A 14,761-nucleotide genomic window follows, 5' to 3' on the forward strand; every position below is an offset into this window, starting at 1 on the left:
AGGCAAGTGTCCCCTGGGGGGCTCCTTCCTTGCCCACAGATTTTACCAGGGCTGGGGCAGGGGTGGGTTCCCATAAGTGCTTTGAACTGCTGGCTTTGCAAGGATTGCTCAGCGGGCCAGCAGTGGCGGTAGTTCCCCCGTCCCCCAGCGGGCTTAATTTAAAGCCCGGTGGAGCAGGTCAGCCAGTCTGGCTGAGAAGAGCCTCCTCCCTAGGGGAGAGAGGTGGAGGCCATCTCTTCCCAGCAGCTCGCTGCCTTTCTCGCCAAAGAGCGGGCTGTGGTCATGAAAGCCAAAGCCTTCCTGATGACACCAGCGCTGCAGTCTTTGGTTGACCACGTGTATCTTCCTCTCCCTCCTCAGTCCATAGCCTGAGACCGGGAGGATCGACGAGAACACCACCTGTGCCCCCAGACCCTTTAACCCCGCTCCCAAATCCCTGTAGCGCCTCATGACCTGACTGGAAGCACTCCGAGCCGTGAGAACTCCGCTCCACCCCAACACATACCAACACAAATAAATAAATTAATTTTCCATGTATAGGATCTAATTATTGGTTGGTTGTATTAAATTCAGGGTCATCTTGGATTCAGGTAAATACTGTAATCAGAATCTGTGCACATAATGCAAATAAAACCAAGGGTAGAAATTGAACATTGTTGGAAATCAGTGCAGATTTATTTATGTTCCTGTTTGCTCCTTTTTAGTAGAGAGATTTATACATTTCAAACAACTTTGTTTTTTCAGTGTCTTCTTTCTTGTATAACTTAGCTTGATTTTTTGTAACATAAAATAGCCCCCCAATTTGATAGTATACTTGCATTAATTCCCATTCATTACCATCAAATTTTCATGTTGGACTGTTAATTGTTACCAGTCAAATAAACACGTGACTATCAGTGCTCCATCCTATTTTTCTTTCTATATCATCTATACATTCAAAATAACCTGTTATTGGAAAAAACATCATTTAATTAATGGACTTTTATAGCTGTAAATCTAAAATAGACTTTGGTTCATAAGTCTAAGAGATTTTAAGAAATGTTAATAATTACAGTTGCACATTGTAAACTGATTAATTCAAACATTATGATTTCTTGATTTTTGCGTGTGAAGTTTTAAAATGAAAATCCCTTAAATTATATTAGAACTTCTTCCAAGATGTTTAACTTTTAAAATTTTCTGCAATGCAAAAAAAGGCAATAAAGAAGATAATATTTAAATCTTGCCACATGAGCGAAGCTGTGGTATGTTTTGTTTAATTGTGGTTATCGTGCCTGAAATCCACTTAGACAGTGTGCTCAATTATTTTTTTTTCTAAAGTTTTGGTAAGCATTTTTTTATATTTGGAGTTTAATTTTACAAAAAGCAGGGAAAAAAGTGTTATAAAACCAGATGATTTAAAAAAATGCTATTGAAGTGAGATCTCTGCCCTCTCTAATGTTCATTAATGTGGGAAAAAGTTTAGAGCAGCATGAAGAGGTCCTCATAACTTGAGAAGCTGAGGAAGTCCCTTGGTGCTTGCTCTGCGACAGATGGCTGCTTTCCATGGTCTACCTTGCAAGTTCTGATGGAGAGGGCGAGGCTTTGGGTACGAAGATGTGGCAGGAAGGGCCACAGAATACAAGATTTGAGTGATTCCAGGCACTGGAGTGGCCTGTGTGGAAAGCCTTAGGAATGTGGCTGATTAGAGTTAGGCCTCATGTTCCTAATCGCAGTGCATTCAACTCTGATTGCAGCTCATTTAGACCTACTTGAGTGAGATTTAAACCAGTTAACTTGGGTACTGTTATCAGTGTAAATTCAGTGGAATATGACATAGCATGTGCTGCAAAACCAACTTGAGACGCTTGGTATGAGTAATTGACATGAAATCAGCTGTATTCCACCCTGGCTAGATTAATAGAAGTAGTCAAACAAGCTAGCCAGTTTAAAGCTAACTCAGATACTTCTATGTTATCTACCTCGGAACCATAATAAAAAAGGACTGGATAGGGCCTTACGAGATCATCTAGTCATGCATTCTGCTAACCCATAGGCAATACAAGGAGGGGAATGGGAGGGCACTTGCCCCCACTGAGATTGACTGCCGCAAATTCTGCTGCCGGCATTTGCAGGCAGTCACCGCTTGCCACTCCCACCTTCGCTGCCGACACCACTGTGGCTGCCTGCGGGTGGTCCCTGCTTGGCTCATTCTCGTCACCAGTGTCACTGCGGCTGCTTGCAGGTGGTCCCCTGTTGGCCTGCCCTTGCTGCCGAAGTCACCATGGCCGCCTGCGGGCGGTCTCTGCTTGGCCTGCCCTTGCTGCCAATGTCACTGCGGCCACGTGTGGGCAGTCCCCACTCGCCACCACCAGGCCACCGACACTGCTGCTGCTGTCTGCAGGCAGTCGCTGTGCTCTCCCCAGGCACAGGAGGCACGAGTCGTTCATGTGCTAACCTGTTCTTAAAGACTTCCAAGAAGAATGGAGATTCTCTAAAGGCAGCTTGTTCCAGTGCTTTGCTACCCTCATAGTGAAAGTTCTTATTAATATTCAGCCTAAGCTCCCCTTACAGCAATTTTAGACCATTACTGCTTGTCCAGTCCTCTGCAGCCACAGTGCAACCACAGTTTATTGTCATCCTCTTTTTTTTTTTTTTTTTTTTTTTAACTGTAGCATGTGTTTGAAGACTTACCAAATCTACTCTCAGTCTTTTGTAGACTAAATAATTCCAGTTCTTTCAACCTTTCCTCATAAGCCATGTTTCTGGACCTCTGATCATTTTTGTTGCTCTTCCCTTAACTCTTTAATTTGTTTGGATATATGTTGAAGTATAGTGCACCAAGCTGGACATAGAACTCCCAGTAAGGCTATATCAATGCTGAACTGTGGAAGAATCACTTCCCTTGATTTGCAAGTGATAGTTCTGTTAATACAGCCGAGCATGTTATTGGCTCATTTTGCAACAAGATCACTGTTGACTGGTATTCAACTTGCAGTCCACTATAAACCCAAACTCATTTTCTGCAGTATTGAAGTCTAAGCAGTCATTTCCTAGTTTGTATTTGAGTATATGCTACTTCTGTCTCTCGTGCATGACTTTGCACTTGTCCTTATTGAATTGTAGTCAGTTAATTTTGGACATATTTTCCAATCATTTTGTATCCTAGTTCTGACCTCCCAGATTGTCTGCAACTCTGTCCTTCTTGGTGTAGTCTGTAAATTTTCCTTTTGTGCTCAATCTCCTTTTCCAAATCACTAATGAAACTCTTAAACGGTATCAGACTCAGGACAGACACCTGGGTAACCACACTTGTTATTTCATCCCAATTAGGCATCAAGCCATTGATGATAGTCAGTGGCTTTGAGCATAATGATCCAACCAGTTATGTATTCACCTTCCAGTACTTTCTTCTGGCCTGTTTCCTTGGCTTACTAATGAGAATATCATGAGAAACAACGTCATGGAAACCCTGGCCAGCACTTACAGTAGCTCAGGTTTGCTGGGTAAAAAAGTTGTCTTAAAAGAGTTGTTATGGTGTACCTCTGATATCCTGTCAGGTGAAGCACTGGATCCCACCCAAAATACTTTGTAAAACTGAAGTGTTTAATGCATTTGTTTCATAACCATTTTATTGACCTGTCACTTAAAAACGCATTTAAATGTTACCGTTTTAACCACAACTTTAACCATTTAAATAAATGCATTTGCAGGCTTCAACAAGGATGTGAATTCAAGTCTCTGAGTTTTTTTTTTCACTAAGATTTTCATTTCAGAGCATATAGCAGACCTATGTAGCCTTAGCTTTTGTCCCACAAAGGTTTAATTTCTTTTGAAAGCTTTGCTAAGAGCATAGGCAGGCAAGATTATTTGGGTAGATGTGATATCTTCTATTAGATGAAGTAAATAGTTGGAAAAAAGTTCTTTGCAAGCTTTCAGGCACAAACACCTTTCTTCAAGCAATGGGAAACTGCTGATGTTATGAGTTTTCCAAGGTAGAAAAGAAACTAAGTTAAACTAGAAGTCTGTGAAGCACAGGCAATCTAAGGGTTTATCTGTATCCAAAACCTACACCTGCTTAACCAAAAAATGTCTTCAGATTAATTTAGCTAAATTGGTGTAACCTCCACATGGGTGCTCAGATCTGTTTATTAACAGGGTTACATTGATTTCAGTTAGTCTGATTTTAATTAAATTGATGCAGTTTTGTGTATAGACATGTTATAAGAAACACATTTGTCTGGAGCATCTTTTAAAAAAAATGGCCTAGGTCATAATTTGGCACAATTTGTAACTTCTTTTTGTACCGGAATTTAGCCCATTCTCTTCGGTCAGCCTCTTGTTGGCCCTATCCATGGCAAGAAAAATAATCTAGGACATTCTAGGTCACAGCTGAGTTGGCTCTTTCATCCACATGTTCTTGATAGAGATCCCTTGATTCTGAAATGTGCTTCTAGCACTAGGCAGACTTGCCCTTAAACTGGAGACTTTTGGATACCATGCAGAATGAATTTGCTGAGTAGATTCTTTATGTAAATTTCCTTTCCTTTTCTTTTTCTTTTTTTAATGCCTTTTTTATTTTGAGGAAGATGCAAGTATATTTACTTTTATTAAACAAGCTGGATATTTGCAAAACAATAAATGAATTTTGCATTACCTTAGGTAAGATAATTTAGTCTTGGAATTAATGTTGCCAGTCAAGGTAACTTGATAAATATCTCCATTTTTTCCCCACGAACTCATGGTCCTAGCATACATACAGTTAAATTTGTTGGGTGCTAATTAGTTGAACTATACAAGGGGAAATAACTTTTGAATTCAAAATTTCCAAATGTTATTACTGAATGGTTCTGTGTAGTTTGGTTTTTTTGTTTTTTTTTTTTAACAACACAGATCTTTGGTAGTTATGCCATTTTCTTAGTTAAAAGGCGATTGATCTGAATAATTTGTTTTAAATATATATATATATTTTTATTTTCAAATTGTTTTAGATCACAGTACAAAGCAGACTGGCTGTGCAGAAACCAAAGTTATCAGTATGTGTACAACCTCCTTTAGCATTGACCTGTGACCAGTTCATCTTTAATGATATAGGTAAATTCTTCTTTTATCATTACAGCGTACTTAACACATTTATTAAACTGTGGGATTGCTGGAGTCTTATCCTCAAAGAATTACTTAAGTTTCTATATTCTCAGAGGTCTAGTAACTTCACTTTTTACATGGCTATTATAGATTCCTGTTTAAAACAAGAAACAACAGTGACATTTGGGGAAAAATAATGTAATAAATGGGATAGAAAATGTTGCTGAATATATTGTGTTCCCACCCTCGCATTCAGTTCTGGTCACCTGGCCTCAAAAAGATATGGTATTAAGCAAATAAAAAATTCTAGGGCATGGAAAGACTTCAGCATGAAGAGAAATTGAAAGGTTGCTTTGTTTTGAGACAGGGAAAAATAAGGGAAAGAAGACAGGTATGGAAATTAATGACTAACATTGCTAAGATGTATCATAGTTTAAATGCAATCTAGGAAAAAGGGAGAAATCAATATAAAACTACAAAGTTACAAATTTAAAATGGATAACGGGGACATTTAAATTTGATGCTTTTCAATCCCACCAAGACCCAAACTTTAGTGGACTTAAAAATAACTTACTATGAGAACTTTGATATTTACATTAGAAACTTAAAAATAGACATAAATCCTCAATTTCTGGGCATAAATTAGCAGCGTGTTTAGTTTAGTAAGAACTTCATCTATCCTAAGCTATTCCATAATTACGCACTACCTTGTAGCTTCCTTCAAAGCAGACAAATGTCAAATGCATTCAGTGGGTAGAGTCAAATTTGCATTTCCATTAGACTTAACAGACTGCGAGTAAGAAATTCACTGTTAAGAAGACAAGGTTCTTTGTGTGAATCTGATATCTTTTATTAGACCAACTGAAATAGTTGGAAAAAAATGTTTAGCAAGCTTTTGGGTTCAAAAACCCTTCTTCAGGCTGAGGAAGCCTCTGCAGTTGGTGTGTGCTCTTCCTGGATGGAATGAGCACACACCAACTGCAGGGGCTTCCTCAGCCTGCAGAAGGGGTTTTGAACCCAAAAGCTTGCTAAAATTTTTTTTTTCCAACTATTTCAGTTGGTCTAAAAAAAGATATCAGATTCACCCAAGGAAACTTGTCTGCCTATGTCCTTAGACCAACATGGTTACAACCTACACCACTGTCAAGAAGCAAATTTCTCAGTGTTTTCCAACTCCAGAATGAACCTCTTTCTCAATAAAATTAGGTCTTTAAACATGTATGGACAGTTAACAACTTTAAAAAATGAAAATTAGTTTTTTGAAACTTCTTTTCCTCTGTCCATTATCTTAACTTCTATGTAACATCCCCAGACCATCAATTTTGTCAGTTTTTCCTTTTCCCCAGGTGTCCTGATTGGGGCATTCTTCTCAACCACCATCACCACTTAATAAATTCTCACCCTTCTTTCCCCTCATTATTACCCCTTATATATTCTCCTGCTCTTTTTCCTTATCTTATGGATTCTTAATTTCTTCTTCTTCTCTTCCTTACCTCCTTCTGAAGGATTCTTTTTTCTTCCTACCTCTGCCCTTATCCTTTTAATCCTTGGGGATTATTACCCCTATGTTTTTCCTTTCTTGTTGCTTGGGGATTTCTCTACTGGATGCTTTTCTTTGGATGTAGTCAGGAAGATGAGAGAGCTAGTAAAAGTAGGTAAGGAGCCTCCTTTAGTCTGATAAGTGGTTTGCAGTGGTTGAAATTAAAGAAGGTAGTCTGGAAGTAGGTGTTAGGGGAAAAAGGAAAGCTGCTTCTAGGAGTGCTCAGCTGAGGCATTCTGGTGCCAATGCAGGGAACTGCTGTTGAGCATCAGGAAAGGAGGCAAGGCTCAGTTACCTGTGTTCAAGAATAAATTCCTCCCTCATTTTTTCCTGTTCGCTTGACATCAGCTCTGTTCCAGCCTCTTTTACATAACTGCAGAGAAGATTGTTGTAAAGATTATAAAGGGAGCTACAAACCAAAGTCCTGTGGCATGGATTTGGTGTGCTGACCCTATGTCTAATATTTTGCCTTAAGAATCTAGTATTGCCCACTGTTCAAGGTGGACTTAATGGACTCGATGGACCACTGGTTTCATTTGGCATGGCAGTTCCTATGCTCCAGTGGCATGTTACCTCAGGGACAAAGGGCTGATGACTGAGGAAAGTACTATCACTGAAATGTAAAAAATGTATTTACACCAAGTTTTTCTAACATGGTGCACAGAGATCTCTCACTAGATGCATTTTAAAAGTTTCAAACTGCCTATCTTTGGGGGGAGGGTGTTAAATATTGATGACACAATTCTGTGTAGTAATTTGGTGATACTAGTTTGATAAAAACATATCCTCCAGTTTTGGAAAATTTGTTTTCTTTCAGTTGAACATATTTCACATAAACTTTTGTTATTTTAGGACCAGCAGTATCTAAAACTGTAGTCCTGTCTGCCTTTCTAAAGGGGAATTGCCCACCAGCAGAATTGGAAGGAAATGCAATATTTTCATATAACACACCAACAGGTGAGGAAGTAGAGATTTCCAATAAATTCTCCCCTCCCCTTTAGCCCCAAAGCTTTGGTTCGTATCTGTTATGTACTGTTAATTTTTCCTTTAAAATAGTTGTTTCCAGGACAGCTCAGTCTCCTATGATTTTTCCTAATATTTTATGTAGCACTGTTATGTAAACCCAAAGCATTTACAGAAGTAAAAGTATTTATAGAAATACAAATACTTACAGCATGAAAAGTGGCTGTGCAAGCTCCGTTACCATATTTACCTTCATACCACATGCACTTTTTCCTTAGTCGGCCCTAATTAAGCTAACTTGCATTCAGGCAGTTTTGCTGTCTGCTAGCTGCTTCTGGTCTCTCTTCTCCAATTTCATTGCCCTGGAGACTCTTCAGCCCTTTTCAAAATCATAGATCCATCTCTTGGCACTAGTCTTCAGGAGCAGCTAGGGTTCAGTTTTCCCTGAAGCAGGAAAGGAAGGGTTAATAAGCTGGGGATTACCCCCCCTGCTCCATGCAGCCATAACTCAAGAAAAATCTTTTCATTTTATTCCTTCATTCTGCCTTCCTAACAACATGGTGTGTGTCTTATTTAAGGGCATGTGGTATGTAAGAAAATATTGTAATTACTTCAGTGCCGAGGTGGAAGGAACAGCCCCTATAATGCTGAGAAATCAAGTTACTTCTTTATGACTGTTTAGTGCTTTACCTCACTGCTAAAGCTGCCAGCTACAAATGGAATTGCTATCTGATCACCTAGGAAAAGGTTTTAATAGGCACTGAAATTAGTTTATTTGTTTAAAAGAGGTTCTTGCACTGACTAAAAGGGAAATTAGAATGAGGAAGTAATTGTAAGACAAATACCCAAGTCATTCCATATAATAATGACCCAACCTATCCAGGGCCAGTTTGCCCTCATGTCTATTTTTTGATCATATTGAAACTAAATTGGCTATCCTGTAAGTGCAAGAAACCATGTTGTATTACACATATTGTTATGTTGTTATGTCATGCTTAAATGGCACTAAGTGTATTTGTTTGACTTTCTGTTGCAATGTATATGTAGGAAAAATGGGTAATATATCACTGGTATAATTGTTGTAAAGGAGTATTTTCATTTACTTTCAGTTTAGGATTTGGCCACAAACCTGCTTTCTCTTTCTCTCACTCCTCATTGGTAGTTGGAACAGATTTCAAGGTTATTTCTTTCCCTTATGGCCAATCTGCTATATTTCCCTAGGTAACATATGAGGAGCACTCCTGTGAATTGGGTGTTCTTGATCTTGGGAAGACTAAGAGTAGTGCCGACCATTTTTAGAGCCTCTAATAAGTATGTGCTACAGAATAGCTAAGTGTTGGTCTGCTGATGGCAAAATCTTTACTGCTAAAACTGAGCCTGATTTCATCTGATGCACTTTTTCTGAAAGGCACAAGATTTTAAATTCTTGAAAACTGAGAGGAATAGTAGACTGTTGATTGTGGGATTTACTTTCTCTGGCCTGCTTGCAGCCCGAACATGCATACTTTCAGGGTGTGTCACCTGGCATAAGTTTTTGGTTAAGCATATGTTTGACCATTGATTGTTACTGGAAACAAACCAGCCTATGATCACTTGGGACAGTTGGAGGAAACAGTCCAGATGTGTGCTGTTCATGAATAGCAGTTTAAAGTGCAGATCTGCTCTTAAATATGACTGTAAAAACAGCACCTCATTTTGTAACTGATCTGTCTTCTTCAGGCTAGAGTACATGGGTGTTCAGAGTGAGAGGGGAAAGGTTGCTTTGAGTCCTCTCCCCAAGCAATGGACACAGCTGTAGTTGTTTCACTTTGAGGATGTCCAACAGCGCTTGTACCTAATGACTAGAAATGCTGTTCCTACGAACAGTGTGGCTTGGGGCTGTTTCTAGTACAGGGCTGCATGTAAATCATACAAATTGATATTTTGTATTTTGAATGAATGATGTGCACTTGTTTTTTAGCGAGTTATTTCTTCCTATGAACTGAAAAGAATAATTATTAATTAAAATAAATACTTCAGGCTGACTTAAATAAATTATGTTGAATTTGTAGGCCTTGCAGTTTAGAAATAATACTTGTTACCTGACCATATTTAACGTCAATTTAATGAAATGCAGTCATTGGGGAAGCCTGTCGCCATTCCTTAGAGAATCACTTTAACAGTTTGTCTTTAATAATCACATTAGCACTAATGCCTCAGCAAAAGGAGCATAAAAATATAAGGCTATTTAAATAACATAATGGATGTTCAGATATTCACTTACATTATTTGGTAGTTTTACACAAATATTATCCCAAGTTGTGTTTGCAAAATCAAGTCTTAATATATATTTTGGGTCTTGAAAAATTGTCTTTTCATGGCCTCATCTTATCTAACCTTTTGCTGGAATGCATTTTTATTTATATAAGTGATCCAAAATTGTGGGCCAAGTTAATGCTTGGTATAACTCTGTGGAATTCATACAGTTGAATTTAATATGTTTTTCCTGGTTTGAATGGAATACCAAGGTTGAAACTGGTCTTTGGCCTGTTTTTTCTTCCCTTTTTTGAATAAAATTATGCTTTTATATTTAGACTCCTTCCAAAGGTTTATTAATTTTAATTTATTTTCTACACTTTTAATTATTAGATCTCTTTGTTCATTCTTTTAAATGTTATCTTTTTTATTTTTGCTTCCCCTTCTTATTGCTGTTGCTGATTATACAGCAGATTTCAACCCTAAAGGTGAGTGAATGATAAGATAGATAATTTGAGATAAGATAGATAATTTGATCAGTGTCTCATAATTGAGAACAGGTTTTGAATGAAGTGAACTGCATTTCTTAGGAGGTTACTCCTTTAACAAGTGTTGGCTTGACATTGGTGTAGGAGGAGTTGCTTTAAAAAAATCTTCAGGATTTGATCTGATGATATCCTGTTTGTGCACAGTGTGTAAAAAGGGCCTGAACATGATGTTCTTTACCTGCTTTCATCTCAATTCTGCTTAAGAATTTCTTATTTAAGGCTGCAAGACTTTGTTTTTAATTGATTGTAAGTACTAACACACATGCCATTCATGATGACACCGGATACCATGACAACACCTGCTGCAACTGTCAAAGTTGAATGGGTGGGGGGAAAAGTGAAAAGAGTTATTTTGTTTGTTTGTTTATTTGTTTTATTTAGATAGCCTGAAAAGCAGATCAATTTTGAGATTTGGGATTTTGTCTGGATAGGTTTAAAGAGTCTATTAAATCCTTGTGAGAAAGAAATGCATTTTGTTGATTCTGCTTCATAAGAAATGTATTGCTGTGCTTTTTACCATACATAAAAATAAGGAAAGCCTGATGTAGAATTGGGGGCCAACTAGAAGGAAGTCTCAGTCTTTTCATTTTCTTGTTGAAGGCAGATTTGTCTCATAGCTGGGCATTTGGGGCACAGGCAGAAATGCAGCTCCCTGCTGTAACTCAGAACATTTTGCAGGAAGTGTTCTGAGTTACAACAATCCCTTGTACCAAACAGAAGTTCACTGTTGGTTCCAGAGATGAAGGCAATCTAGCCTGCTGGCTGCAAGCCTGCAGTTGGTCTCCCCCTAGCAACAACCCCTCCTCATGCAATGAGGGTTCAGATTTTTTTTTCCAATTGGCCATTTAAGTGGTCTGTAGCCATGCGCTTGTGTTTGGTCATGGCTACAGACCTCTTTCTGCAGCCAGATTGGGAGAAAATTGTCACTTCTGTCTGTGCCCTTGATTTTCTCATCTTTCCTAGCCCCTTTTTTATTAACATACTTGTAGAGACATTCTGGGAGAAGTGGTCTTGAAGCTGCTGCAGCCAGTAAGTACATGAAGGAAGCTGCTAGTGGTCACCTCAGTTTTCACTTTTGGTTCATTGGTTTGCAGAAGCTATGAGGTCACCCCAAGAAATAGTGCAGTTCCAGTCTAAGGGACAGGAAGAAGTTTTCTGTGGTCATAGTTCATAGCACCATTCCCTACAATCCAGGAGGAATTGCTGCAGTAAAATGGTGTTCTGTTCCAGCTGCCTGGACATTGAAACCAAGTCCCAGGGGTCAAGAACAAAGAGTAGAATCAGAACCATCTAAAATGAAATATTTCTGCCAGGTCTAGTTCTGTCTTACACAGTAGATGTGTTACTTTGCATGATAGGTGGTAGGGTCTTACCTCTTGAAAAAGAAGGTTCGGATAATGCAACTTTTATTTACACGAATGAGTCTTGCTCAAGCCAATATTCCTTTATGTTAAGGAGAATATTGTGGAATTTATAATTGTGCCTTGTCATATTTTTGTTTGGTTTACTACAAATTGAGCTCAGTCTACAACTGATAAGTCATGAATTCTCTGAAAAATCCATGTTGTAAACTGCAGATCCAGACCTGGCTATTTTTCTCTACCTACCAGGTGTTTACACAGAACTATAGTCAAGATTAAAGCAGCAGTGATTTTATATGTTAATTCTTACCTACAATGCATGCAAATATATTGTTATAGCTTAGAAGCGCACAGCTGATCTTATTTCAAACACTGATACTTTTTATATGATGATCTTCTTAGGTTGCATTTCAGATAAGTAGCTCTGGTCTTATACATGAGAGAGAATGTGAAAAAAGTTTTATGGCAACCCATATGGTTTGCTCTCCATTATTACTATATTAAAGTTACATGACATGTGCAATGTATAACAACTCTGGATGAAGCAGGGTCTATTACCAGACATAACAGGAAGGGATCAAGGAAGTTCTGGCTACCAGACTTTGCTACTGCTTTGGGTTTCCTTGCTACAATGTAAAATTACTCTAGCAGGCCTGAGGAAACGTTTTGAAACAGTTCTCCAATATAAATTTTCTACTTTAGTTATATTTTTCAGGGTATTCAGATATGTTTTCCCTTTTTTATGCAGTTTTGGACTCTATAAGATTTTTCCCCCCTGGAATTAAATTCCTGCTAAGTTCAGTTTTGAATTGCATTTTCTCTATATGTGTTGAAAAATTATGGTTTATGATGAGGCAGACTTGTGATCCAACAGCAATTGGCATGATACTAGAAAAAATAAACTTGCTTTAAACAGGAAAATATTTAGAAATCTTTATGACAATTTTTTAGTAACTTCTTGTGGCCAGTGCTTTGTATAGCACTTCAGGGCATTTATACATGTGTTCAGGGAGTGGAGGGGGAGGCACTTTAATTAGAACAGCACCCAGAGTGTCATGTGTATCAGTGTCACCACGTTGAAAAATGCTAATGTGGCACTTTAACAAAAGCTCATCGAACAAGCTTTAGTTAAAGCACCCCTACCACCATTTTCAGCATGGGGATGCTGATACACATGACGCTGGAGTCTGCTGGAGCATAGTAATTACCATGCTCCAGCAGACTTGATTAACGTAATTACAGTGTGTTGGAACAGCCTCACTGCACATGTATAGGTGCCCTCAATGTTTTAATAAGAAGACTTGTATTGTGCATTATTGACAAAGAAAAAATATTTTTACTCATTTTCTTATTAGATTATGAAGCAATTTATATAAAACATATGCAGAACTTGTTCAATAAGGCATTCTGAAAGTTCTTAGATTGATTTTTTTGAGCAGCAAGTTTTCAGCAACAATCTTCAAAACCTAGAAATGTTCCAGGTATGAGTGCATGTCTCAAGGTTCCTTATCAGTTTAATACTGATTTTTAGCAAACTGCTGCAGACTGACCACTTGGAGGCACTACCAGCCAATGGAGCTAGATAAATAAACAACAGTATGGATGTTCAGTATTGATCAGATATGTCTGGGCCTTACTGACCCTTCATTCTTTCCAGGCCCTCCAGTGATCTTAACTCTGAACAAGCCTTAGAAGACTTTCTTGCGAATAGAGCCAAATTTAAGAGCAGCAAGGAAAAAAAAAGAGATTTAGCTCCTTTTTATGTATTCCTTTCCAGGGGTGCTCCCTGATGTTTACCATAACTGTTACTTTCATGCCTTCATCTTTGTAGGCACTGTTAATGGCAGGTGTCCTTCTTTGTTTGTTCTGATCACCTTAACTGCTCTAGGCTAAACTGAGAACTGACCAGCTAATCATTTGCAATGATTGTGGAGGATATGGTTGATCTTTAGGTGCTTCCACTTTTCTGGGGCATAGAATGGAGCTAACTTTGGTGCAGCTAGTACAAGCAGAGCATTACACCTTGGTGCATAAGAAGGTTTCACAACAAAAACAAAGTAGGTTTTCCTGATGGCTGTTTCAGCAAAAGGAAGTAGGAACTGACTCCTTGGCCGACCTGTGTTTTTCATTTTATAGCTGTTGGGAGTTCTGTTTTATAAAATGCAATCAACTTTCAGATTTGCCAACTTATCTCAGCTGAGGGAGGGTATGATAGAGGTCTTGGAAAGGAGAAGACTGAGGGATGGATATGTTAGAGGTCTATAAAATCATAAAGGGTGTGGAGCAAGTGAACATGGAACTATTATTTACCAAGAACACTAGAACTAGAGGTTACCTGCTAAAATTAGTAGGTAACAGGTTTGAAACTAACAAGAGAAAGTATGTTTTATGCAATATGTAGTTAACTTGTGGTATTCATTTTTGCAGGAGGTGGGGGCAGATAGCATAGCCAGGTTCAAAAAAGGAGTGAATACATTCAAGGATGGTAGATCTATTAATGGCTCTTGAACAGAATGATTGGAGAGGTTGCCTCTGGAATCTCTAACCCAATAAATGTTAGATATCAGGAAAGATATTGTATAAGGTGTATGTCATTCTAGAGCAGAGGTGCTCAACCTCCAGCTTGTAGGCCAAATCTGGTCCAGAGACATGACATCCAGCCCATAGGGATCCCCACAGTTCGGAACACTTGGCAGCAAGGAGCAGTGGAAGCTCTACATGGCAGGATCCAACCTTGCCTGGGCCATTGCCTGTGCAGCAGGTTCAGGGCTGCCCCCTCTCTCCCACCCTGTGCATCCAGATCGGGGCTGGGCTACTCCCTTCAGCCCCCTCACATGTCCAGATCAGGGCTCCTATGCCCCCATGCACATCCAGACTGGGGGCTGCTTTGCCCTGGTCTGCTCCTGCCCCACTCATTTGGATCAGGACCAGGCTGTTCCCCCTTGCCTGCCTAGATTGGGGCTTTTCTGCCCCACCCTGCCCTGCCTCACCCCACTCTACCATGTCTGGATCAGAGCCGCTTTGCCCTCTTCCCTCCCCTCCCCTCCCCC

General features: G+C 39.0%; 1 protein-coding gene across 8 annotated transcripts in view; it reads left to right on the forward strand.

Moving 5' to 3' along the window:
• Positions 1-14,761, forward strand: part of BBS9 (Bardet-Biedl syndrome 9) — a 473,863-nt gene that overhangs the window by 120,037 nt on the left and 339,065 nt on the right. For 6 of the 8 annotated variants that reach the window (XR_003093361.1, XR_003093362.1, XM_025200564.1 and 3 more), the window contains 3 exons: positions 4,971-5,073; positions 7,457-7,561; positions 10,273-10,290. Coding sequence is in view for 6 of the 8 variants with exons in the window: in XM_025200564.1 (XP_025056349.1) it covers positions 4,971-5,073; positions 7,457-7,561; positions 10,273-10,290 (226 nt within the window). In the remaining 2 variants the exon portion in view is untranslated. The remainder of the gene's footprint in view (positions 1-4,970; positions 5,074-7,456; positions 7,562-10,272; positions 10,291-14,761) is intronic. The other 2 variants (XM_025200565.1, XM_025200566.1) reach the window with 2 other exon arrangements.

Source organism: Alligator sinensis, unplaced genomic scaffold, assembly GCF_000455745.1.
Source record: "Alligator sinensis unplaced genomic scaffold, ASM45574v1 scaffold86_1, whole genome shotgun sequence".
NCBI classification, from domain to species: domain Eukaryota; kingdom Metazoa; phylum Chordata; order Crocodylia; family Alligatoridae; genus Alligator; species Alligator sinensis.